At 41.4% G+C, this 26,642-nt stretch overlaps 1 protein-coding gene across 1 annotated transcript; it reads right to left on the bottom strand.

The window, feature by feature from the left end:
- Positions 1–1,281: 1,281 nt before the first annotated feature.
- On the bottom strand, positions 1,282–10,736 carry NPTX2 (neuronal pentraxin 2). Its single transcript, XM_042037389.1, has 5 exons — positions 10,176–10,736; positions 8,594–8,810; positions 5,923–6,167; positions 4,152–4,331; positions 1,282–2,929 (listed from the first exon to the last, which is right to left on the bottom strand). The coding sequence occupies exons 1-5, from the start codon at positions 10,626–10,628 to the stop codon at positions 2,702–2,704; spliced, it is 1,323 nt and encodes a 440-aa protein (XP_041893323.1). The 5' UTR covers positions 10,629–10,736; the 3' UTR covers positions 1,282–2,701.
- Between the last annotated feature and the right edge of the window lie 15,906 nt (positions 10,737–26,642).

The following is a 26,642-nucleotide window of genomic DNA, read 5'->3' as shown; positions in this document are numbered from 1 at the left end:
CAATACAGAGACTGAAGAGCATTCACAGCCAAGCAGCCCCTGCAGACCTGCCCAGTTACAGCCCCCAGGATGGTGGCTTGTTGGGATCACTGATACTGCTTTTAGGAGTCCCAGCTCTACCTGGTTTAAAATAAAAACATGTTTTCTAGAAATCTGCATTACTGCATGCTCCAAGTGCTGTCACTCATCTTTCCATAAGTTATTACTTCTGCATTCAGAGCAGTTTGGGAACTGAAGGTTGTGTTGTCACTTCCACACTCCATAAACAATATAGATGCTGGAATGTGGCAATATTTACCCCTGTTTTGCCATCAAGTAGGTATTTAAAACAGCAGACCCCAGCACCCAGCAAAGCATCCAAGACAATTTCACTGTTGCACCTTTTAAGAACAGAGTGAAATATGTGTAACTCTAGGGTTTAGCTCCTTCAGCTTATTTTGAAAAAAGCTGATAAATAAAGGTGGATTGACTGGAGGGGTGATGCCTCTTCTGGGCACCAGCCCTTGGGAGATGAGAATTTTGCTTTTTGTCACCTCACAACACACATTCTTTTGATATGAAGTGAGTTTTGTGGTTTGATTTTTCCTTAGGGCAGGGAAAGTACTGCTGTAGGTTGGGGTTGCAGCATGTGAGTGCATTTTAAAGCCAATCAGAATGAGAACACTTGAAATAAAGTTGTCAAATGTCTCATAGAAACCTCAGACTCTCCCTGGTCAAAGACAGCAGATGTGGATAACCATTTGTGCCCCGGCTGGTTGGTCCCTTACAGGCAGCACCTGCAGCTTCTTAGCTCCTCAAGCAGATCATCTGGTTTGCTGTCAGACTCACGGACACAGCCAGCCCTCTACAGCCTGCCCCAGGGTGGTGCCTCTGCTCTCACACTTCAGTCACCTCAGTGGTGAGCAGCTCTGTTCACACTGGTTTGGACACTCACGTTTCCTACTTTCACTACTTCCACGCAGAAGGGGTCACTTCCAGTTTATCAAAACCATCAAATTAAGTATGAACTATGTTCTGTATCCCAGGCCAGGGCAGCAGCAGCAGGCAGAGCCCAGCTGGAGCTCCAACACCCACCACACCCAAATGCACAGACCCTCTCCACTGCTAAGGCTCTACACACCTAAGCCCCCTTTGCTTGAAGATTGTGATTTAAGGCATTTAGGGAATAAAGAAAACTTCTTACAAGACTGTACTTCCACCAGTCTAGAGAGCAGGTGAATTCATAAAAGCTATGAAAGAGAATACTCAGCGTCTTGTGTGACTATAAAAGAATCAAGAGACTCATTTTACAGTGCATTTTAATTAAAAGTTCATTATAAGAATTTTCTTTTAAGAACAGCATACTACATATTCATGGAAATATGTAACTTTACCCTACAAATGGGACTGTCACCATATTATTCTTACAATTCAAACATATGAAAAATAAAATATGATATTTAGCTTTATAAATTCCCCCTCCCCCCCTTTAAATCCTTTTCCTTTTAAATAACAAAAGTATTAACTCTTTCCCAGTACAGTGCATTTGCTATCTGCGAGCCACAAACCAAGTAGTCACATCAATGCCAAGGAAACAGCAACATTGTTTGCAAAATATTGAGAGAAAATGATAAAAAAATATAGTAGTCAGCCCAGTGCTTACAGAAGAGACAGTCAACAAGAATTGAAAAAGCAGCACATTTTCATATTACGTAGGACCATTATAATAACATATAAACCAGTGCAGAAGACTTTTATGCTGGAAAAATAGATAGCAATTCTCAGCAAGCAGAAACTGAACTTTGGCACTTGCTCATAAAAAGGCCTTTCAAAGCAAAACAAAATGGAAATTCACTTAATCACAGCTTGTATATTTAAAAAAATAAAGACATTGACTGAAGCAAGAGAAACAATAGAGAAAAGCTTACAAGCCAGGTCACTAGGAATTCAGTACATTCAGCCTACAGAAAAAACAAGTACAATCTTTCATCCACCCACCTATGCTGGGATCCTGGCTAGCAAAGGACAGGCTTTGGGACAGAACCTCACCTGAAGCACCTCTGCTTCAGTGGAGCTGTGCTGACTAAACAGCCCTTTCTTCAAACTGAACTGGTACAATGTGTCTCAAATACATCACCTCTTTATCATAACATAAGGAATTCTAATCTGCAAATTAAAAAGCAAAAGCCTTGCACTCAGACAGTGGCTGTTCTGCTCTACCCATAGTTGCACCATAACCACTGCAGTGTAAGGATTAAGTGATTTTTTTTTTTAAAAAGGGCTAAAAAAGAATGGCTTCAGTTCAAAGGGGAGACAGTAGACTGGAAGGAAGGGTTCACATTCAGCCTGCTAATCCTGGTGCTGTCAGCACTGCACATTGTCAGGAACACGACAGTGAAGTGTGCATGGCTGTTCTCCCTCCCTGCAGAAGAACTGATGGTTTAAGCTCAGGCCCAACCAAAAGGCTGCTGCAGGCCAAAGTGTATTTTTGGATCAGGCCATAGGAAAGCAAGGGCTGCTCTAGCCAAGAAGTGCTCCTTTCATAGTCAGGCTCGATGCCCCAAACTAGCAGCTATCTTTGCACTGAGGCAGTTTACTCAATTTTTTTTTTAATTCTTTCAAGGAGTTAAGACTGGGGAAGGGCAAGGAGAAAAATAAGTGCTTTAGATTGCACAGAAGATTGTCCTACTAAAGGGGGCACTTGGATGGGAAGTGATCACAGCTACAAGTCAAGCAGACGCTCCTCACATGTTTCCACAGGCCATTTAGTAGCACCTCCAAACACATCCACATTGTTATCGACCCAGGGGATGATGTTGCCAGGCATGTTGATGGAGCAGTTGGCAATATTCATGATGTCTTCAGCTTTTAAGACCCTGTCCCATATATTGAACTGGCTCATCTCCCCAACAAAGGCTTGAGTTGCATCAAATCTTCCTCCTACTGTGTCCTTTAGGCACACAAGAGTTAGGATTAGATGAAAAGGTTATTTTGGCAATTTCCTCTTCAAACTTGAAGTCCCTCCCCACCCAGCCCCACTGCTAGAAAGAGGTGCAGAGTTAGGTCACAGAGATGAACGAATTCAGGTTTCTAGAAGGGCAACACTGAACAAGGCATTCTATGGAACAGTAACAAGCTCCAGCCTGAACTGTGTCAAAACAACCGAAGGCAAGCAGTGGTGACTGCAAAACACCACAAAAAGGCTGCACATAACCAACCTTGCCCTCAAGCAGCAGAGCAGGAAGGCAGCTTTAAATTTTGAGGCTAATTAAAGAGCCACTTTGCAAGCTTAGCACAGGACAACTCCTGCAAGAACTGCAGAGATGTGTAAGGTTACCCTGAAAGCTTTATGGCTATAGATTAAACCATAACTGCAGCCCTTGCCCAATTGTCTGCAGGGCCTGTGAGAATTGATCTTTGGGTCTAAATACACAGGTTTTGTCTGGTTGTAACAAATGAGTGATTTAAACTGCCACTGCATAAGCCTAGAAGTGTTTGCTTGCTCCATTCACTACCCAAGGACAGAAATCACTCATTTTTGGTGATCACACTGACATGGAACTGAGAGCACAGGATGGAACCAAGCACAGTGCAGGCAAATAGCACAACAGAGATAAAGGAAACCTGCCAGACACTCAGCAGTGAGCTGCAGCATCTGCTCTGCAGAGTGTATTAGGGTACTGAACTGTCATTTATGTCACAGATAAGTATCCACTAAAATCAGTATCAAGACAAAACTAATTTTTCATTGCTTCACCGTGAACCCGGGAATCCTGAAGAAAGACTATTTCCTACTACTTGGTAGAATATTTACATTTTGTAGTAAATGTATAATATAAGTAGAGAAATAAAGTGAAGCCAAGAGCCACACAGTTCACAGGCAATTGCTTGTGAGATGCTAACTAGAAAGGCAAGCTTCAAAACCCTTTGGGGTTCTTTTTCAATATTCTAAAAGGACTTAACAACAACAGGAATATTCGGAATATTAAATAAGTGAAACAAATATACCAATGTGTGATTGCATTAAGTATTTGTTGCCTTGTTTCAGTCTTCCTGATACTGTGTATACAACAGGACCAAGTGTTTAACAGAGAAATTCTCACAGCTCTTGTTTGTTTGGGGAGTTTTGATTTTGTTTTTCTTTAAACCCTGGAACACTGTCATTCACTCACCTGTTCCTGACCCAGGATCAAGACACCTCCAGGTTTAATTGGGTGCCAAGGAGCAAGATTCTCCCCAGTGCCAAGCTTCTCTCCATCCTGAAAAGCTTCCCACATTCCATCTCTGGTTGTCCATGTTATGCAGATATGATGCCATTTTCCATCACTAATGAAGAGAGGGAGCTGGGCAACCTACAAAAAACAGAATCATGCATGTGGCAACCCAAATCTAGCAGTTCAAGCCCAACATGTAAAGAGGGACAGTATCTACTCTGTCCTCAAAAGCAAAAACTTTAGAGGCAGGAGTTAGTCCACGTCCTACTCTGTAGGATTCCACAGAACCACAAAATTATTTAGGTTGGAAAATCCCTCAAAGATCACCAAGTGCAACCATTAACCCAGCACTAACCCATGTCCCCAAGTGCCACATCTACACCTCTTTTAAATACCTGCAGGGATGGTGACTCCACCACTGCCTTGGGCAGCCTGTTCCAGTGCTTGACAACCCTCTCAGTGAAGAAATTTCTCCTCATATCCAATTAAAACTTCCCTTGGCATAACTTGTGGCCATTTCCTGTTTTCCTGTTGCCTGTTACTTGGGAGAAGAGACCAACCCCCATCCTGCATATTAATCTGTGGCATTTGTTGTTTAAATCTCAGTGCTGAGTCATAACTTTCCACCCAGTGCTCACATTAAGCTCCTCTTAAAATCTGGGGCTTGCCAGCAGCATTTGTAGTAACAACTTTGACTAATGGATTTGTCTGCTACCAGGAAAACTTGTGGGAACAGTTCCATAGGCCTCACAATAAGGAGAAATCATGCTCCTTTAGGAATTTCATCTGAAAACTTACTCAGGTCAACATCAAGACATAATTGCAGTGGGCTACGGAGCAGCTGTGATGTGGAAGAAAAAAAACCCTCAGAGAATACTGAGACTACAGACATAATACTGAAGAGGAAAAAAGTTATTGCTAAAGATAAGCAGACTCAAGTTTGCTTCTCCTCCACAAACCATTAAAAATAATTGGTTATTGATCTGGGAGGATGATAGGACTGTTAGAAGTCCATAATCAGCCACATGACAAACCACCTGAGTTGTGCAGGTAAACACCTGATCCCTCAGAGCAGTGAGTTACCAGGAGACCTAACTGAAGGTGGGGAGAAAGGAAGCATTTAAATACTGCTTTAATGACAAGTTTCAATGGGTCTTGTTTTCTTCAAGCTTCTTTCTGAAGCTTGTCAGAAACCATCAATGGTATGAAGTAGTTGCATCTAAAGTCAGAAAAATCGTGTTTAAATTGATGTTCAATCACCAAATATAACAAAACCAGACCATTATGTGGAGAGCCTTTTGCTCTCTGTCTTCTGCAAAATCACTCAACATTCGTAACTTCTACAATTGGAAAAACAGAAATACTGCAGCTGGCTTAGATCTCACAGGTCTTGCAGTAGTGTGGCTTCAACTATTGCTTGTGTTTCATACAACAAAAAAAAAAACCCCAAGAAGCCAAGACCTGCTTGTAACTTCAGATAACACCTAAGTGTGTGCACATCTCATGTCAAGCTGCTTTGTCTCAACACACCAATATCTGTACCATTTAACTTCTGTTTCAAGTGCTTTGTTCATAAAAGCAATTTGTAATCAGCAAGTGGAAAACAGACAAGCAGACAGTACCACCTCAAAGGCTGCTCTCAGAGGGAAGGAAGGAGTCAGTGCAAAGGTGCCAAAGAGTCAGGCCTTGTTCTGGTTATGCTGACAACAAAGGGTTCATCAAGTCTCACCTTATCATTAATCAGCAGTTCAATTGGATTATTCCCCCATTCTATGAGGACAATTTCATTGGCTTGCCCGGGAACAGCATAAGAGAATGGAGTGCCAATTCCAGGAGAAGCACTTGACCTCAGCCACAAGCACACAGTAAAAGCATAGAGCTCTGGCAGAGTCTTCTTGATCTTCCCATACAGGTAGTTTGTGCGAAGAGGAAGGGAGACTTTGAATTCATCAGGTGACTTAAATGCACTGTTACCTGCAAGTACATGGAGCAAGAAAAACCTTTAACATTAAGCAAAACAATGTATTGGTAATTCAGGCTAAGACACAATTGATATTGAGAATCTTTGGCTTTAATCACTTTAGAGAGGTACAGGAAAAAAAAGTATATTGAAGTAGTATTTAATGAATGTTGATTTTGCTGCACATAAAAATACAAATAGATTTTATCCCCATTGTGATAATTATTTCGTTTATTTCTGTTCATTTAGAGCAAAAGAATAGATGGCAGAACATCTTCATTGCCTAGTTCATGGCTGGTGGCCTGCCTATTTCCAACAATTCAAACTGGTTTAAAAGAAGTGATATAACCCAGTGAGATATTCTGAGACATGCTTACAAAACTGAGAACCCTTAAGACCAAAACTTTCTGAAGATGCAATATTCTGTATCCTATACTTGATATAGATGCTTATAAATAATTTTCTAGAATTAAGAAATAAATCCCACATCATGCCACAAAATACAACCCACAGTTCTGTAGTAATGTCACCCTCAACTTTTTAGCAGCCTGTTCTTCTGAGTCTCACTCATTTCCTTTCCTACATTCCTGAAACAAATTTAATTCCCTTGCCAAATTCACACTTCAGTCCAAATGAAAAGCTGTTGCCACAAAAGGTTGCCACAACTCTCATATGTATTTTTTAAACCACTGGCATTCTCTCAGTTCCCATTCTCAGACGCAACTGAAGTGTTTTGGCTGCATTTTTCACAGAACGAGGGGGTGGGAGAAGAAAAAGCTTCTCTTTCTCTTGAATCTGTCTTGAGGAACTTAGAGAACTGAAATGTTCTCAATTCTAAGCAAATAAAAAAAGCAGGGTCTTAGGGTAATGTAGAACAACCTCCATTAGGCTGCTACAACCAACCTCACACAGAAAACCAGAAACATATCCCATTAAAAGAGCAATTATTTTTGGGCTAGATGGGCAAAAAATACTGCATTTTAAATAAAAGCACAATAGAAATACTACTTTCAAATGAGGTCAGATCATATACAGTCTGTATTTAACACACAAAAAAAGATAAGTTCTTAGATCACTATTACCCTGACTTTGATTTCACAGATGAACCAGAACAGCTAAGCTGTACAGTAATAGAGAGCAAATTGCACAACTAAAAGAAAGGCTTTATCTTGGTTCCTGTCCCAAATTCTCCACTTCCCTGGAGACTTAAGACATCCCTCACTCCCCACACAAAAAAATAAAGGTGGGAACAGGTTATTTTTAGCCTAACTGAATTACACATTCTCGTTCTCCCACCACTCTCTCTTTCTGATATGAGTCACATCTTTCAGAGACAAGGACTATCTATACTTGACACATAAGACATTAACAGGCCACTAATTCTCCATAGCTTTAGTTGCAGGTTAGGCTTTATCTTGGCTCTCAGGAAATACTAAAAGCCAGTAGAAGATCATCTTCCTCCTTCCCTTTTCCCCTCCTTCACACTTTTTAGATGAAAGAAGAATAGATACAGTATTACAGAAAGGGGTCCTTTAGGCTGCATTTCTAAACTCATGAGATATGCATGTTTGTACCATTTGGAAGGCATGTCCATTAAGCTGCTTCTAAGCAGAAAGTTATTCACCTGGAGTTATTCACTCATTTAAGGATTGGGCAGTGATATTTACTGCCACTCTAGCCCTACACAGTCCACCCTGTACCTGTATACAGTCAATGCAGAAAGAGTTCTGTGCTTTAGGTCACTTCCACAAACATTTGTAATTCAAATAAACAGACTCTACTCAAGCAGAGAGATCTCAGTAATAATTAAGTCAAGAATCAGAATGAATGACTAGGATTACGAGAGTGTCCCCCAGTGGACCATGTGTAATCTACTGTAAACTCTGAAGGCTGTAAGCTTGGAGTAGGGCACAATTCAAGTATCTGCAGCTATCCAAAGTCATAACCAGCAACAAAAGGAAAGGTCACCATCAATACTTCCAAAGCATCAGGAAACAAAGCTGATATAAAATGCCATTCATGACATCAAAGGTAGTTGTGCTACTTAAATTTAGCCCATATGACTCTCAGTCCAAATAAAGGCAGTCCTACTCAGATGTGTGCTTGACATTATGTAGCTATTTACACCCATGCCATACTTATTCCTATCTCCACTTGCCTCCTTATAGATCTTTCCATCCCACAAACACTAAGAGTTTCATCCTAGCCACCCACACACGACAAATTAAGAGACAGGAAGCCAAAGCCAGGCAACTGCCTGTCAAGCAAGAAGCCTGTGATTAAAGAAAAAGGAGAATCCAAGTATTTGCACTGTCACCTACTATTTAGTCCAGTACCTTAATGTCTTCGCCTCAAGGCCCAAATTTAGTCTACTGCACTGGAAGGAAGGAGTAAGCAAAATTAATCAGCATGGGGAAGCACTTAGATTCTGAGCAATTACCTTTCTCCAATTCAGACACTCTTTCTAGCAATGCATTCAAGGCTGTCTCTGTCTTCTGCCGGTGGGCTGAGGTCTCATTGTGAAGCAGAGACTTCTCATCCTCCAACTCAGCCACTTTGCTCAGGAGTTGGCGCTCCAGGTCCCCGAGCCTCCGCTGAAGCATCTCCCGCAGGTCACTGGGCAGGGCTGCATAGGACACGTTGGCTCGGAGCTGGTGCTTTAGGGGAAAGCAGAAAAAAGAAAAAAAACCTGTCACTTCTGAAACAGAAACTGTGAAATGCAGATATGCTCCTGATTCAAAGGAGGGAAGTAAGATCATGGAGCTCTCCAGCAAGTACAGAAGAGGTACTGCTTTTTAGCATTTGTCATGCTCAGTGCTTTTATCAGCACTCTAGCTAAACAGCTCCTGAAACAAAAGGACACTTTTGTTAGAGGCTTCCAGCACTTTATATGAAGGAGTTTTCATACATTTAAGTTCAATAAAATCAATGTAGGGAGCAGGTCTGATGCACTCCTATTAATATGTATACATGTGGCACATAAGACAATTTTTGCTTTACTTACTGTTAGTGGCAAGTAAACAGAAAAACTATCACTTCATTTCAGATTAAAAATTAAGCTACTTTGAAACCAGATTTACCAAAGTCAGGTGCTCTTTAGATCAACTGTAAGTATTAACCAGTGAAAGTATTCTTATTCAAACTGGAAAAAAAAAAAAGGTACCTCACACTCTCAAAGAAAACTGGTACCTTTAAAGATACTAACAAAACGTTTCCATCTACCATGTTATTCTAGTGGAGTTTCTCTTCTACAGCCCTAAAAAGAATGCTTCAGGAAGACAGCAGTAGTAATAAAAGGATGTAATACTAACAGCTCGTTCGAAACTGCACTTGCAAAGCAGTGCTGACAGAACAGCTTTTCAGAAGTTACTCGCCATCCTCACATCAGCACTGACTGAAGGACAGCAGGACGACACATGTGAGGCTTTCAGGGTGTGAAAAGCAAAACAAAATCAGCGTGAATCCCGTGAGAAACCTCTCTACAAAACCTTTCCATGAACAGCACTCAAAACATGGGCACTGTCCAAAGGCTCATGGAAATCACTTATCGGTGGGCTTGGACCAAATCCCCTTTCTGTTCAGAGGCGCACAGAATCGAGTTCTTTTTATTCTATGTCAGCTCTAAGTACATCATCTTATCTGCACCATCTGCCCAACACAATCTCCTCATTACCACTGGTCTGTTCAGCACCATATGCCGAGGTCTTACTGCCCAAGACGTCAGCTTTGTACCTCAAACCACATGAAGTCACATCCCCAGAAAGAGAGATTTACACATTATTAATACAGAAACTAAGCTGGTGACAAGCAGGGAAACCATAATCTTCCCCCACGCAGTGGGAGAACACATTCAAGAGCAGCCCCTGAGGGTTTTTACCATTAAAGAGAGAAGATAAATAACCAAAAGAACATGACAAGCCAACCGAGCCGCTCGCCCCCGGGGCTGGGCCAGTTTGGATCTGTCTCCATAAGGATCCCGAAGTGTCCGCTAGACGTGAAGCGGCTCCGCTGCCCGGCCCTACCTCCAGGCTCTCCAGCCGGTCCTTCAGGGTCTGCATGGTGCGGCTCAGCTGGTCGATGACCTGCGCCGGGTCCCGCGGCAGGTCGCCCATCGTGTCCTTGCCCTTGCCCACCTCGTTCTTCCACGCCCCCGCGGCGGACTTGCCGTCGGCGCCCTCGCAGCGGCTCAGCTTCCCGGTGAGCTCCCGGATGGCCTCCCGCTGGCTGCCGATGGTCTCCTTCTGCTGCAGGACGGTCTCCCGCAGCTGCAGCACCGTGGCTTTGAGCTCCTCCTCGGGGGGCAGCGCGCCGCCCTGCATGGGCACGGGGGGCAGCGGGCAGCCCGCGCCGGCGGCGTCCAGCGGCACCGAGGTGCACACGAAGCGGCTGCCCGGCGGGCTCTCCTGCTCCCCGGCCGGCGACCCCCGCCCGCCAGCAGCTACGGCGAGCAGGAGCCCGGCGGCCACGAGCAGCATCCCGGTTGGCGAGCGCAGCGCCCGCTCGGCGGGGCGGCCGGGGCCGAGCCGCGGTGCCTGGAGCGGGTCCCGCCGCCCCGTCCCGTCCGGTTCCCCTCACAGCGCTCCCGCGCCCGCCGCCGGCCGCGGCTTTTATGGGCAGCGAGCGCGCGGGGGGCGGGGCCCAGTTCGCACCGCGTGCGCTGGTTGGCTGCGGGCGGCGCTGACGTCAGGCGGGGCGGGGCCGGGAGCGCTCCGGGACCGGCCCGGGCCGAGCCCCGCGAGCCGCGGCGGGGCCGCCCTGAGGCCGCCCTGGGGCCGGAGCTCCTCCCGGGCCCGGCCTGACCCTCTCGGTGTCTGCTCACACCCCGTGTCCCTTGTCCTCGCACCACCCTCCGCGGTGAAGAGCCCGGCCCCGTCCACCTCGATGGTCTCTGCCGACCCCGCTCCTGCTTGTCAGTGTCTTTCTGGTACTGAGCGGGTCAGAACTGGACCCGGCACCTCGGGGTGATCCAGGCAATGCCGAGCGAAGGGATTATCCCGTCCCCTCCACTCGCTGCCTACACTGCTGCTAATGCAGCCTGGGATACGGCCGGCCTGGGCCAGCTCTTGGAGCTAAAAGATAGTGCCGTCAGAAAAACGAGAACGGTTCAAGATGTGCATCAGTATTCATCAGTGTTATGATGGAGGGGAAAGGAACAGGGACATCGTACTCATTAGAGTATGAAAATTCTATGCTTGGACCACAAGACCATTGTTGTTTAGGTATACTGTTTGTGGCATCCAATATTTTTAATGCTGATCTCTTTATTTACTTGAGTTACTTGAAATTTATAGTCCGTGAAGGCTTTTATGTTTTCCGAGTGACATACAAACACCAAACAGTTCTTGCAAACTTCTTGTGGAAATGCAATAAAAACTGTTACCTCACTGGAAAAATAGAGAGACAATTTCCTTATGCATCAGCAGAGGCTGCTCTTAGGACTCCCAAATCTTTGAGCAGAAGTTCAGATTTTCAGAAAACTTACATGTATGGAGACGAAAGACATTTTACCATAGGGTCAGTAGCTCCTACTATGAAATACATAACTTACTTAATAATAATGAATAAAAATTAATAAAGAATATGTAGTTGAAAATAGTTTTAGCTTTTTTTTCAGTCAGTATGAGAATTGCTTTGTTACAGAATGAATTAACAAGTTTCCAGGAGTGTGTACCACAGGGACAGTTAAATCTGATTGTTTCATGGAGTCCAATTTATTTGTTCAAGTCTTCAGGCAATGTCCTGTTTAAAGTCACAGGAGTCAAAGGGAACTGCAGCCACTGTCCAGCCAGACAGCTGAGATGCAGCTCCTATTGCTTATTCGAGGGGAGAGAACACCGGGGGCAGGCAGAGTTCAAATGCAACCAGAAGCTCCAATTTCCATCTGAACTCCCTTTGTCTGGAAACCAGGTCTCAGGAGACTGTGCTGCTTCCTGGGTGAATGAAAACATCCCCACTCAAGTGCAGAGGCTCTGACTAATGCCTGGTTAGACATTTCACTCCTGTCGAAATCAACAGCATATCATTGCTTCATCACTTGGCTGATTAAAATTCTGGATGCTGCAGTGAGGAGGACCAGGCAAGAGCACCAGGAACGTCTCACCTGTCAACACAGGGTCTTTGCAGTCCACATAAGTCAAAGAAATATTAAAGCTTATGCAGAATAATGTACCAGAGTTATTGCTCTACATGTAAAATTAATCAGTCCCATCTGTATTGCATTACAGCTCATTTCTCCCAAATTTCATGTGAAGCGGTATGAAAAAAGTAATAAAATAATTGTAAAATGCTGGATATAGCCTGTAGGACAACAGTAGTCAATTGCTTTTACACAGGTTGATTCTACCCTCTAAAGTATGAATTATGATGGCACCCTGTGCAAATAACCTCACATTACTTCAAAATAAACTTCAAACTCCTGATCTTGATTTTAAAGCCCACTTTACAATTCAGAGCTGTTCTCAAGCAGATTTTGACTGAATGCACGACTGTAATAAAGGCATTGCATCCTTTTAAATTCAAGGAATGTATAACTTGGAGGTTTTGCTTAATTATAGATAGATTTTTGTCATGATCTCTTATTCAGACAAGCTGAGGAACAATACGAGCAGCAGCAAGCAATAAACATCTGACTTCCAGAGTTCTGTAAGGTATATGATGGTAAATTGCTCATGACAACAAAAGTATTGTCCTTTATTACTCTACTGTTTCTTCTTGACAGGAGAGGTCAGTAAAACAGGAAAGAATCCCAACAAAGACACTCAGAAATGTCAGTTATCACACAGTGGGGTATAAATGTGGAGGACATGGGGAAAGACAGGTATTATCCATTGTGCTTCTTAATATCCTTAATATTTTGCTATGGTACTTCGGTGCTTTCAGAATAAAAGGGAGGTGATTGCCCTGCTCTGCTCTGCGCTGGTGCAGCCTCACCTCGAGTCCTGTGTGCATTTTTGGGCACCACAATATAAAAGAGTCATTAAACTAATAGAGAGTGTCCAAAGGAGGCCACAAGGATGGGGAAGGGTCTGGAGGGGAGGTCCGGTGAGGAGCAGCTGAGGACACTTGGTCTGTTCAGTCTGGAGGACACTCAGGAGAGACCTCAATGAGGTCTCCAACACCCTCCTGAGGGGCAGAGGAGGGGCAGCTCCAATCTCTGCTCCCTGGGATCTGGGACAGGATCCGAAGGAATGGCTGGAGCTGTGTCAGGGGAGGTTTAGGCTGGATATTAGGAAAAAAAATTTCACCCAGAGGGTGTTTGGATACTGAACAGGCTCCCCAGGGCAGTGGTCACAGCAGCAGCCTGACAGAGCTCAAGAAGCATTTGGACAATGCTCTCAGGTACAGGGTGTAGGGCATTGCAAAGGCTGTCCTGTGCAGGGCCAGGAGCTGGATTTCAATGATCTCTGTGGATCCTTTCCAACTCAGGATATTCTGTGATTCTATGAACCCAAACAACATGAATTACCCCACTTTACCCCACTTGCAGATTCTAAGACCTAAATTTAATGCGTGCAATAATTTATTGAAACACTTCTTGTGACTGTAGGCAGTGTTTTTTCATGTTGAAGGCCATATAAATCTTCATTTTGAGAGACTGGCATGCAGCAGTATATTATCATAAATAATAAATCATTAAAATTCTGAGAGAGTCTATCATTATTACATCAATACATCACATGCTAAAGCATAAGCTAGCTGAATACTTGATCAGTCAAGATGTTTTAAAAGGATGGGCTTTTTTCCTTATGACCAAGATGATCACTTCATAGGCACCGTGACGATATTTCACTGCTGGATAAAAGTTGATTGGCTTAGAGGGGGAAGCACAGAGAGCACAGGCAACTTACAGTTGCTTTTGAGAGATTTTTGAAACTTCTGGTTCTGTGGCTGTCAGGAAGCCTAGTGTGTCAGCAGCCCACAGAATGGATTTTTAATTTTTAATTTAACTTTGACAGTTTCTATTGCCTTCAAAAGGGCTTTATTCTCTTTGGAAGCAGCACTTGCATGCTAGCTGCTATCTGTCTTTGATGCCTAACTGTAGTGTCTAACACCAGAACTTCAGTGTCTGTGTAAAATGCATTGGGATTCTCAATAATATAAAGGGTTTGTGTTTAGGATGAAGGTCTGGAATTCAGGGGATCTGACATAAATCTTTGTTAACACACATCTGTCTGGCCACTATCACTAACACAACTTTGCAAAAACTTCTAAATAAATTAGGAGACCATGCCTCATTTTTTAAGGTGTAGCTTAAGCACATGAAAGGCAGCGTGCAAGTGACTTTAGATGAAAGATTGGCTTCTTATTTTTTTTGATTCTTCAGGTTTGTTCCACTCATTATTATCCAGATGTTCAGTGAAATATTGGTCTTTGTTATCTGAAAGGCCTGATTTAAGCTAGACCTACAGATACAGGTTTAAGTCCTTTTTATAGGTGACTTAGAAATTCAGGTCTTACTGTAATGGAAGTTAAGCATTTAAATGGCTAAAGGAATTTTCAAAAGTGCCATGTTTCCAGCTTTGTCAGTAAGAAGGGATATTTGAAAAAAAAGTCTAATTTCTCTACATCTCCTTCGCATTTCTCAGATTATAAACTCACACTAGGCAGAAATTGTCTATTCCTGTATGACTGTGCATCACAACAGCACTTGATGCTTATTATTTGTATCAGAGCAGTGTTTATATTAGCTAGGTTGTAGCAGCTTATTTATTCCATTTTCTTCTAAGAAAATGCTACTTGGGCTGCCATTTACAACTTCCAGAAGTTGAAAAAATAAATATTTCATTTGTGTAATTCCTTAAGTATGTATCACTGTCAAAAAACACCAATTTCACTTCTTTCATCACAAGTTTAGCTATTTACTCTATTAACTAGAGAACTATTCACCATTAATGAAGCCTGAAATTATGCAAATTTATCAGTATCTTCCAATATGTTTGCTGAAGCAATCAGATATGAACTGACTCTGTATTTATTCTTTAATATCTACTTCTGACTGCATAAAAGTCCCCTGGCTACTGATTAGAGAGGTGCCACAAAACTGAACTCCAATATTCTTAAGCATGTTACTATTCTTAAGCAAATGTTACTACCAGAAAATTTAGGAGGAAGAGAGACAATTAACCAGACATGAAACTCTGGTTTGCCTACAAAAGCTAAAAGTCACAGCATCCAGAAATAATTGCAGCACGAGGATTTTGTTCAACACATTCCAAGTGTTCTTTATATTCCCATTTTACATAGTTTTTATGGATAAAATAGAATATTAGAAGAAACCAATCATTAAGAGACATTCTCCGTTTTTCTTTCCATAGCCTAGGCTGGTCTATGAAAATCATAAATGAAAAATATATTCCCTTTCAAGCCAATAGGATTTTTTTCCATTGATCTGAATAAATTCAGGATTTCTCTAGATCATTTAGATGACACATCACTTTTCTGAGAATCATTAGTTTGGATGATCTTCCTCCTAGCAGAAGGACGACAAAACTCACTGTAAAAACTAACTTTGTCAGAGATTCACTGCAGGAACTTTCAAAGACCATCAGGTACTTCAAAGAGAGCTTACTGCCTCCAGCATTCCCATATGCTGCTGGTGACTAAAGGACAGGAACAGGAGACTTTGTGGGAATACACATGAGCTCCTGTCACACTGGCACTGATCACCAACCAGCAAGACAGCAGGTCAGCCACTGCAGGACCTATTCCCTTCCTGTGCTCTACAGACATTTAGCCCAAAATGCCAGACTTAGGCATCTGAGAAGTGAAATAGGTTCGTTATATTGGAGTACAAGCCCTGAGAGCTTCACCTTTATTGTTCCATTATTATTCATGCACATTCCCCTGAAATTGTGTGAATTTTGTCCAATTCCAAGAGCAAGACAAATCACAGCATTTGGCTGAAGCCTGCCTATATATAATATATATTGCAATGTATTAAATGCTTTTACATGTTCAGATCTGGATATTTTTTGCTCAAGTTTCTTTTCAAAACTCTAAGTCCACTTAGATCTGGTGTTTTTGAAGAGTAAGATGCTACTGTGAAAAGACCTAATATCACACTTCTTTCTGTAGCACGTGAGAGGCGTTTCCTCTCTGCAGGCTCCATTAGCACCACTTCCCACATGGACTTTTGCTCTCAGAGCAGGAGCTGAAACCATCAAACTCCGTTGCAGGTGTCTCAGTGCTTCGCACAGGAGCAGGATGAAGTACCTCCTGTCATCTCTCCAAATACTGCAGTGTAGATAATTATTACCGTCCACACTTAGGCTGCTTTGGGGGGTTTCTAGAGGCAATAAGACTATGTCAGTCCCTTGAAATGTTTCCAGGTGTGCAAACTTTAAAGTCCAGCAGCAGGTGAATAGTTTCCCTGTGGCTGGCTGCGAAATTGTGTCCCTTGACCAATCACTGTCACTGTGGTATTCGAAATGTCTTTCTTCTTTCCAGGACGCAGTTACACAAACCACAAATACATGTTTGTACCAGTCATTGAAATCTCTACGTGTGTGCAAGATGCTCACACACACTCACAGACATATGTTACATTAACTGTATTTTTTAATACAGAAACACACCCTGGGATTTAGAGCCAGAATCCACAGAATAGAATGTAATGTACCCACCTTGTGACAAAGGGAGAGAGAAAAGAATACATGAGAGATTAGAAACCCAGGACAAAAGGCAGAACACCTTTCTGTGCCTTTCCATTACAGAACATTACTATAGAAGCAGCCCAGTCTTTCATGTGGGTGAGTTAGTTTCTCAGTTCTGTCAGGAGCAGAGTGATAACCTTGAGTCCTCCCACCAGGGATTTCCCTTCTCCGCTCACTATTTTTGTGTCTCACTCTGTGACTGACAATTAGAAATGCTATTATGTCATGACCCATATGACATGTGAAATGCCAAAGCCCCAGGTGTTCTGAGATGATGTTAAGTCACCTCAATAGGTTTCATTTCAAGTTCTAATGAGTGTCACACAGTACTGACTCATGGAGAGGATCTGTAAAGTTCTGTTAGGCCAAGGGAAAAAAACCCACATTGTCTGTGGAGGTAGTTTTTGCAAGAAACTAGAATGTGCACAGATGGAAGAAGACTGACACAGGAAGATTGCAAAATGAAGGGTTATGTAACTTTAGCTAAGGATGCTGCACCATGCTTCAGACTAAACACCTGGGGCTAGATTTGATAGAGAATCTGGAAATCAGTTTATTTACACCAGCAGTGAGATTGTGAAGTATTCGGGCTTCAAGAGCAGCTCCACTATTGACCCATGGAGGGCATATCCTGCCCTGGCTCGGGTAGGGTTATTTGCACTAAGAGATACTTGTGTGTGAGAAGAGTTAACCAGCCCAAAAATTTTTAGATTTTAATTGTCAACAATGCATTTACTTGTCATTGTACTAATTCTATTTGGCAAAACTGGAATCATATTTCAAGTGGGGTAGATATAAAAAATTTTGATTGTAATGCTCATAACAGATTTAGCTTACCCCTCCTGCCACTTGCCCAGTTCCATTTTGGTTTAATCTGTTATCTTTTCATCATTTAAGATGACAAGACCTTTGAGGGAGTGATTGGACATTTTCTATGTGTTTTAAAGTACTCAGCTAACTCCCCACAGACATTAAATACAAGTACTCAGTATCGTAATGATGCTATTCCCATCTATATTTTTATTATCTGATATCTAAATTCACTGGTAGTTTTACATTTAATTGTTTTTCTCAGTATCTTTTACACAGTATGCCATCATGAAATGATGTCACAAACTAAATGTCTTTCTTTGTGGACTGATGGGTATTCATTAGAAAACATACATTGGAATAGCAATAAATGCAGTGTTAAAATTTTCAGTCCTTTGCATGTAAGTGCTTAGCAATATTTCAGGTATCATTAACTGAATGGCATTAAAGTAATTAATTGGTGAAACAGATCCCACATCAATGTTTTCATTCTCTAAGGCATGGCAAAATTTTGCAGTTGCAAATTACATAGATTTCATTTTCAAATAGAATGGAAAATCTTTTGCCTATAAATCCTTAATCTTCAGCCTGTGAAAAATATTGTGGACTATGAAAGAGCAGGTTCTACATCCTTGCTGTGCCTTAGCCAGTCTGAACAAAGGTCTAATGAGTCTCTGAACAGTGTGAAAAAAATCACTGGCTGTCTGACTAGCCAACTGTAGGGCAGGACAAAATCCAATTTGTCTAGGTTTGATTGAAACTTGAGTTAACTGTCAGTGCCCACACAAACTGGGAAAAATAGGATTAAAGGCCAAAGAGATATTAACAGTGGAAATCTTGTACACCTGCTTTGACAGGTGACTTTTGCACTTCACAGGTTTAACTAAGGATCATTTTCGCAGCAGTTCTTATGAAGCTAAAGCCCTTCTAAATGAAATGATTAAAAAACAACTGAGGATTAGAGAAATCTAAGCTTTCATAAAACTATCCAAGTAACAATAAGCAAAGATAAAGCAGAGCACTTACATTTCAAAATAATTAGAGTCTGTACATCAAAATGCAATCAGGTTGTACAATGCTAAGGGCCTTGGTCATCTATTTTTCCCCATACTCTGTAAATTATTAATCATACACCAAAATAATTTTTATTTTTGATTATGGGAGTACAATAATATTTCACAGACTGTGAAAATTCTAAGGGTGAAAGAGAGAGAATCACCTTAGCTCATAACATGACTTCACCCAGATAACTGCCAAAAATTATAACTCAAAGTCATTCAGCACACAAGAGCTGATGTACAGTTCTGGTTTAGTCTGGATCAGTGGCAAATAATTCAGTACAGAGCCATTGAGCCACCACAGCAAATAAGTCAAGGAATTTCTCTCCCGTTGTTTGATTTGATAACAAGGCTTAGTGTCAGAGCTGCTCAAGGAAATGCTACAAATCCAAAAGTGTAAGTTCAGATCCTGATGCTGGGTAGTGTTCCAAAGCCCACGCTCAGTCAGAGCAGTGGTAAAAGAGTAGGTGGCTGTTTGAGCTGGGAAGTCAAAGGCAGCAGGCACAGTAGTGTGCCACAAGCTACAGATGGGCCTGGCTTGATCTCCCATCACCCTGCTGTGGAGAGATGAGTGAAATTCTTAAAACCAGGAGATTTTGGAATCTCATCCCCAATGTACGAATAAATGAAAAATACTATTTATTAATTTGTGTCCACATTTAATTTTTAGTGTTGTTTTGTCATGCTTACACAAAACATTGTTTATGAATAAAAGGCCCTGAAGGGAATATTCTAAAAATAAAGGGAAAAGTGAAGGGAATATTTTTAAAATATTGTCTGACTCAGTTGCCATTGTGCAAGCCTCACTCAGAATTGTGCTTTATAAAACACTGCTTTGGGCTCGATCACCAGACCTAATCTCCATTTGCCAAGCTACAAGGTGCAGTCAATGCAGCAGTGATGAAACCAATTGCTGGGAAAACTAAACATCTTCTCGTGATTAACAAAACTACCTATTGTTAGAGGTTGTGATATTTCTAAGTTCAAGTGTGGAATTAGGTATCGGTAACTGATTTTTTCTTTTTTCCCTGGAGAGATTTGACACAAGCTCTTGATGCTTGGGATCTACAAAGATGCAGTAAAACCAAATGAGAACAAGTGGAAGCACTGCTGTGGAGCAAGGCAGAGTGCTCATGTGAATGAGGTTCATTACAAATCAGATTCACTCCACTCTCCCTCCAGTTGCAGTAAAGGTAAAACTTGTATGAAAATACCATTGCTCACTGCAGCTCTGCAACTCTTCAAAAAACAGATTGATCCTTGTGGTAAGTGGAACCTGGATACAAAAGGATTGCTGAGCAGCAACCAGAGGGCTCAAGATTATGACAAGGAGATTATCCCAGTAAGAACCACTCAAAAAGCAACTGCCATCAAGACCTTTTATCTACAGCATAGTTCTGTGTGGCTTAGAAGGTTGGGCAAATTTTATGAGATATTTAGTAACAGAGAGGAAATATCACAGCTCAAAATTCAGAGTCTTAGCAGGTGTACACTCTCACATCAGCATTATTGTCCTGAGCCATAGTTTTCATTATTGCAGGTCTTTATTTTCAATTTGTTCAAAAATCATGGATAAGGCCAAATAGAATACTAAAGTCCAGAGGAACTGTGCAAAAATGGGAGGTGTCTTTATCTGTGAACTGTACTCATTCAAACCCAGTGAACACTCAGGTGAGCACAAGTCCCTGAGTTAGCACGTCCTAAGTCACCACCTCCAGGACAGAGCTGCCTCCTAAGGCCAGTCAGCAATCCTTGTGCCCAAGCTAAAATCACGGCTTATGTCTTTCAGTGAGAGTTCATAATGTGGTTTATTTACCTAGCACTATTCATTCAGAAGCACTCCAGTCTTCTAAAAATAACTCTGTATACTATACACATTCCTCAGCAGATGCTTAATGAACCTAAACACACATCCTAAGAAAAGCAGGGCAGCTCCAAGCTCAGCTGGGCTAGAGAAAAGGTCCCTGATTTATCTGCAGCTAGCCTGGAGTACCCAAAAGCTTTTGTTGAGAGAAGTTTAAAAATTCAAGCACTACTTAAAAATCACACGTGAGAAAATGATTTTGGAATACTCCACAGAATCCGAGCTGATGCATCCAAGGTGCATCACTGAGCTGTCAGAACGTTCTGCACACACTGCAGAGCAGCCTCTAATTAATCCACTGAGTGCCATTAATCCAGCTGCTGATGGGGGGTGCTCCTGGCATCACAAACAGCACCTTGCACCTGAGCACAGCGATGTGAGTGCATGAGATACCTGGGACCCTTTTAATAGGGCAGGTTGGTATTTGAAGGCCATAATATAGCATATTAAGGGGACATATTTTTGCACATGAGCCTTCTGGAGAACAATTCTCTATGTTTAGCTGATATCCCTTTATTCTTCCATTAATTTGTTAACTCTTCTACACACAAGTCTTATCTGGAATTCATGCTCTGTGTGTGATTTCTTTCTTCCTGACCGTTCACGGGTGCTGCGCAGTATCAGACATCTGTCCACTCTCCTCATCCCCTCTGGCTTATTCATAGGTCATTTTTGGAATTTTCCCCCATGTTTTGAGCATTGTAAGCATTTTTGGAATTTTCCCCCATGTTTTGAGCATTGCAAGTTTGATGCATTTAACTTAATTCTTCAAAGATATGTTTCCTTTTTCTTGTTGATGGGACGAAAATTATAATACCAAATCTTCCATGTGGATGCTGTATCTTATGGAGATTATTGTTGTGCTTATAATGGTTATGCCATGATTTTTTTGGTGGACATGCCCACTCATAAATGTCTAGGATATTTATAGAAAGAAAATGTGTGAGGCACTAACATGGCTAAATAAGTTCAACATTCAAACACACTTTTGTTTAAAGTCAATTTAGCTGCACATGATGTTTCTGAAGCAGTTAAGTTTCTTTATAGTGAAGTCACTACATCTAATTGTTTAAATCACTTAAAAATTTTAATTACTTCTCTTATTTGAGGTATATGTCAATAATCCAACTAGTCCAAGTAGGTCCCTGGTTAAAACTGCGTCAATAACACCTCTGGGTACTATGTCTGAATAAGCTGCAAGCATATTAAGGCATTACTTTCTGTGGCTTTTGTAATATATTATGCACATAGATGAAAGTGGCAAAGTTTTTAACCTCATCAATGAAGCCTCAAGGGGGCAGTTATGGTGTAACTACATGGTCTCAACCAGATGGAATTCTTTGGGCTAAAAGATGAAAAAGTCCACAATTTATTCCAAGCATTCTTTCTCAAGTCTATTGCTGCAGGGCTCGAGTGAATCCAGAAAACCATTTTCTGAACCAGAAGTAAAGGGCCACAAATAAGATTTATTAAGGAGTCCTTCTTTTAGTGTAAAATTACACTTTGCCAATTTCAATTTCAATTACTCCCTTAAGAAATCCAGCTAAGGAGGGAGATTCAGGACATCAGATACTTGTTTCTCTCAGAAATCAGATTTGCTAGTGAAGAAATTTAAATGTTTGAAACAAGAAGGAATGTATGTCACTGATGGGAGACCAGATCCTTTTGTCACTTACATTTGTTTCAGGGTGAGAAATTCTCCTTGGTCACCACCTTCATATCAGTTCTGAAGAAGCTCAAAGTGAAACTAAGAATAACACATGAAATTTCAGTGTAAAAATATACCTGTCTTTGCTTAAAACACTACTGTGATTCCACATGATGTGCAGAATTTGTTGGTTGAATTTAACTGTACATAGTATCTCTTGACATGAGAAAGCATTTTGATTTGCTGCTTTCGACTTCAGTAAACACAGCTCCACTGACTTTTTTCAGCAATCAGTTCACTCACTTAGCTGTCTAAAATGAATGGGTGGTTTTATTTGGGTTGGTTTGGTCTGCAGAGATAAGTAATGAGTTTCTTATACCCCTGCAAATAAAATTAAAGTTCTCTCTTGTCAACAAGAAGGTGATTAGGGCTTTGAGCACAGAGAGGAGCTTATTACAGCACACATAGAATCTGCTCCCAGTAATGGTTGCACAGTCTGCCCATGCACTTATAACACTTGATAGGTGTTCATCTAATCTGCTGCCAGGGACTGGAGCCAAACACAGAGCAGACACTTTCCTATGATTTAAAACTTTAAGTACATATTAGTAATCTAATTACTACCTACTCAGTGGCACTGGGACAGACTATTAGTCTATGCAAAAGCTGTCTGTACAGAAGAAAATCTAGCAGCTTTCTTTTAAAACTATTTAATGAAATTAAATTGTTCAAATGCCAAACATGACTGACCTCCAAAGGTCAGTAAGGATCCTGGTTCTGCCTCTGGCTCTGTCCTACATTAATGATGTGTGCTTCCAGCTCTATCCTCGGTCCTAGGAAGGCTCCTCAGTTGTTACCTTTCAGCAGACTTGCTTTGATAGCTTTCAAGCCTATCAAATACGCATTGAATAAAAGTATTTTTCAGAATATCTGAGTGGAGACAGACAAAAGAAAATGTGTATGGAAACTCTCCCTGATGGCTCCTTTCTGTCACAGCCTGAAGAACACATACAATTAAAATGCCACACAGAGCTTCAGAGAGGTAATGACTGAGACTCATCACACTGTATTTTAAAGTACCCAGAGGGTGAAGCAAATCCTAAGAGGAAAAGGACAAAAAAAATTGGGGAGTGAATGGAAAGCAGTCAATTAACATCAGGTTTTGAATGGTCAAATGGTAGGAATTCAGAGAGCCAGCAAGTGACAGTTGCCTGGAGAAGTAGTCATAATGTAGAGAGGTACTATCCTGGAGGAGAACTGGGAGGTGACTCAACTACACTTCTCTACCATTTGTTTTTCCTTCTCTTTCTTCAGGAAATATGATAAAAACTATAACATCCAAATCACTGACAAGAAAAGAACATCCACATAGCAGCAGCAAAAAAAGTGTGTTAGACAGGAGTATATTCCCCAATACACAGCAATTTTCTGTTTGGGCTGTGCAGGATAGCCTGCTACATGCCCTGTACAGTCGCTGTATGACTAAACAATTTCTGTCTTAGCATTCTCATTTCCCAGCTAAATTCCACAACTAGAAACCCTCAGTCATTTGTATATTATACTGACATAAATCAAGATTTCCAGCTCTTACTTTCCAGTTCCAAATACGCCTCTGAGATCCTCATAGCATTTAAAAGGTGTTTTTTTCACTGTACACATATTAGCATATTATGAAAGAAATAATTAGCATATCAAATGCTAGAGATCAATTAGCTGCCAAAGCACCAGTCTAGACACAAGCGCCTGACACTTGTAATGAAATCAAAGCCAAGCTGGCCAAATGCTGCTGCTCCCTCAGTAGGGCTCCTCAGAGCAGCAGCAGGCATCGTTCATTCATTACCCTCTGCACCAACAGTGCAGAAGCTGATTATCATCTGCTCCCATTTACTGCTGCTGTTGAGCCAAATCCTAAATGAGTTCACAGATTCAGTGACTATTAGTTTCCTGTCTATGTCCATTGACTGCAGGGTTTTTTCCCCCACAATCACCACTTGGTTCCAGTAATTCCTGCACTTACTGCTGAGGTCTCTTCAGGTACAGCTCAGGGGCTGTCTGCTCTTCAGCCCTTCCCATGCTGGAAAACAGAGAACTGCTGTGGAGAGCCAGGGACATGCTCCTGGTGCACAATAGAGTTCAGCTGCAAAAGTTCTGCTGTGTCAAGACTCTTTGAGGTTTTGAAGGATTCTGAAGAGGATTTAACTCATGATGATGAAACAGGGCCAGAACACTGCACTGCACGAAGCAGAGATCAAATACATTTGCCCTCAAAAGGAGCATAAGAAATTGTGAGCTTCAATGCCTTGGCGAGCTGAGAATGAACAGCCTGAGGCAATACATGTCCAGAGAGCAGCAAATACAGCAAAACAGCAGCTAAGTACCTCATTCTGCAGTCTAAGTAAGACCAGTTCCTCATGAGATTTTCCTATACCTTAAAAAGAAAGAGGAAATTTCTTTTAAAGGAAATGTGATCAAATCTCTGCTCTAAATTCACTGTACAGTTGTATATCAGATGCCTTCCCACAGCTAAGAGTCTCCATTCACACTGAAGCTTTGCCTTCTTTGAAAAACTTCTTGCCCTTTTGCCCTAGACGGCTCGAATACTCGTTTACTTCCATGGGGCAATAATCTTTAAGGTGCCATTATCAAATTTCTATCTGCAGATACTATTTAATGGAGAGGCATATTATATGACCATGCATTCAGGAAAGGAAGGAGTCTGACTGGAATTTCATCCATGTTAAAGCAGAGACAATTCAGGAAAGAAACTATAGACAGTTTCAGCATTAGGTTTATTCACATTCAAAAAAGGAAAACCATGCAAAAACTAAAGACTGGTATGGCTTGGTTTCTTAGACTCCCACAAAATGTTGTCCAACACAGCACATTTCTTTTACACCATTTCACTTCACCTAAAGAATAATCACCATTTCAGCAGAGAAACCTATCATTGGTTCTTTATGCTTTGCTTTGAACTCTATCTCAACAGGATGCTGACAGACAATAAAACCTATTTTCTAGTCCTCAACTGGAAGTTACTTCTGAAAAGAGGAGTCATACATATTGACTCCTTTGGGAAAATAGTTCTGTTTTCACCCTTTATTAAAATGTGCAGTGCCCACAGTTTTATTGGGACACACTGCAGACCCACCACACTACGTTATCTGAAGGCTCTGTAAGTTCAGTGTTAACTGCAGCTATTTTTGCTGCTGACCAGCTCTCAGATCTAGGCAAAGCAATTACACTACAGCAGTTGCCAAGAAAATCCAAGGTTAACTGAATCTTTGCTCCTAGGACTTCACTTTGTGGTTTCCTGATAGGCATTACCTTTTCCACTGTTATAAAAAGTCAGTGTCTGCCCATTAAGTGATCACTGGAACCTTATACCCATACTGTGATTTTCAAAGGAATTATGAAGGATAGCTAATTTACACATTAGTCTTGTGCCTAAGATATATTTGCATGAACCTTATACATTCAGAAAGCCAAACTGGAGGGGGTAAAGGACTCCTGAAGGAATCTAAGCCAGTGCCTTCAATTTTATGGTTAGAAATGAGGGACAGGATGGGGGGGAAAGAACACATTTTGATTTCACTTACTATGATAATTTGTGTGGATTTAATGTAATAATGATAATTCGGGTAAGAGAAATTCACAAACGTTATCCTAGTAAGAAAACACATAAATATATTCATAATTCAGACATTTTAAACAAAATCATCTATTACTTGTCAAGAACTGAGAAACTCCTAAACATCTGCACTGAGCTTGTACAAAATACCACAAATTGCTAAGGATTCCCTGAATATTCATTTCATTTGTTTGTGTTTAATTTGCAGCATATGAGGTTTTATGCTAGTAATTATATAAAATCAACACTTAGGAACACAGATAAAGATCTTCACAGACAGAGCCTAGCAGAGAGCACGATACTGTGTAACAATGCAATCCATTTAAAAGCAAGAGAAAAAATACTGGCATCATTTCAAAAACGTAAAGCACTCAGTACAGCTGGAAGAAGTGTTTATTATTTATAATCTGGAGGCTTTTCATTCACATTTACCAACATGTTTACCATTTGGAATGAAGATAAATTAGCGAGGCAACAGCCAAAGAAATTTTTTTTTCCCCACAATAAATATCAAGTCCAGTAACATTCAGGTGAACTATTCACATCCTTCCTCCCAAGTGACTGACAGAGATGTGAGAGGCTTAGTAAGATATGCCTGGATCAAAGTGGTAGATGCTATGTCACATACAGTTTCTGGATTTGGATACATATCTGAGTTAATGCTAGAAATACATTTAGGCTTGCCAAGGCAGGTTGGTGCCATGAATAATGTATTGCATCCTACAGCAGAGAACCCACCATAGAGGCTTTTATATCAATCCATTTAACGGCTGGTCCAACATACAGAGCATGAATTTTTCACACAAAAACCTGTCTGGGGTTTTTGGGC

Source organism: Corvus kubaryi, unplaced genomic scaffold, assembly GCF_017639235.1.
Source record: "Corvus kubaryi isolate FWS band 111438036 unplaced genomic scaffold, C.kubaryi_AGA036_p1.0 37387, whole genome shotgun sequence".
Taxonomy (NCBI): Eukaryota; Metazoa; Chordata; class Aves; order Passeriformes; family Corvidae; genus Corvus; species Corvus kubaryi.
The sequence above is the reverse complement of the archived record's forward strand: the minus strand, read 5'-3'. Positions and strand labels throughout refer to the sequence as shown.

Excerpts from the sequence above, each read along its gene's own strand:
- NPTX2 (XM_042037389.1), bottom strand. The coding sequence starts at position 10,628 with ATGCTGCTCGTGGCCGCCGGGCTCCTGCTCGCCGTAGCTGCTGGCGGG. Across the intron at positions 4,332-5,922 it reads AACTGCTGATTAATGATAAG|GTTGCCCAGCTCCCTCTCTT; the intron begins GTGAGACTTGAT and ends TGTTTTTTGTAG. Across the intron at positions 2,930-4,151 it reads TGATCCTGGGTCAGGAACAG|GACACAGTAGGAGGAAGATT; the intron begins GTGAGTGAATGA and ends GTGTGCCTAAAG.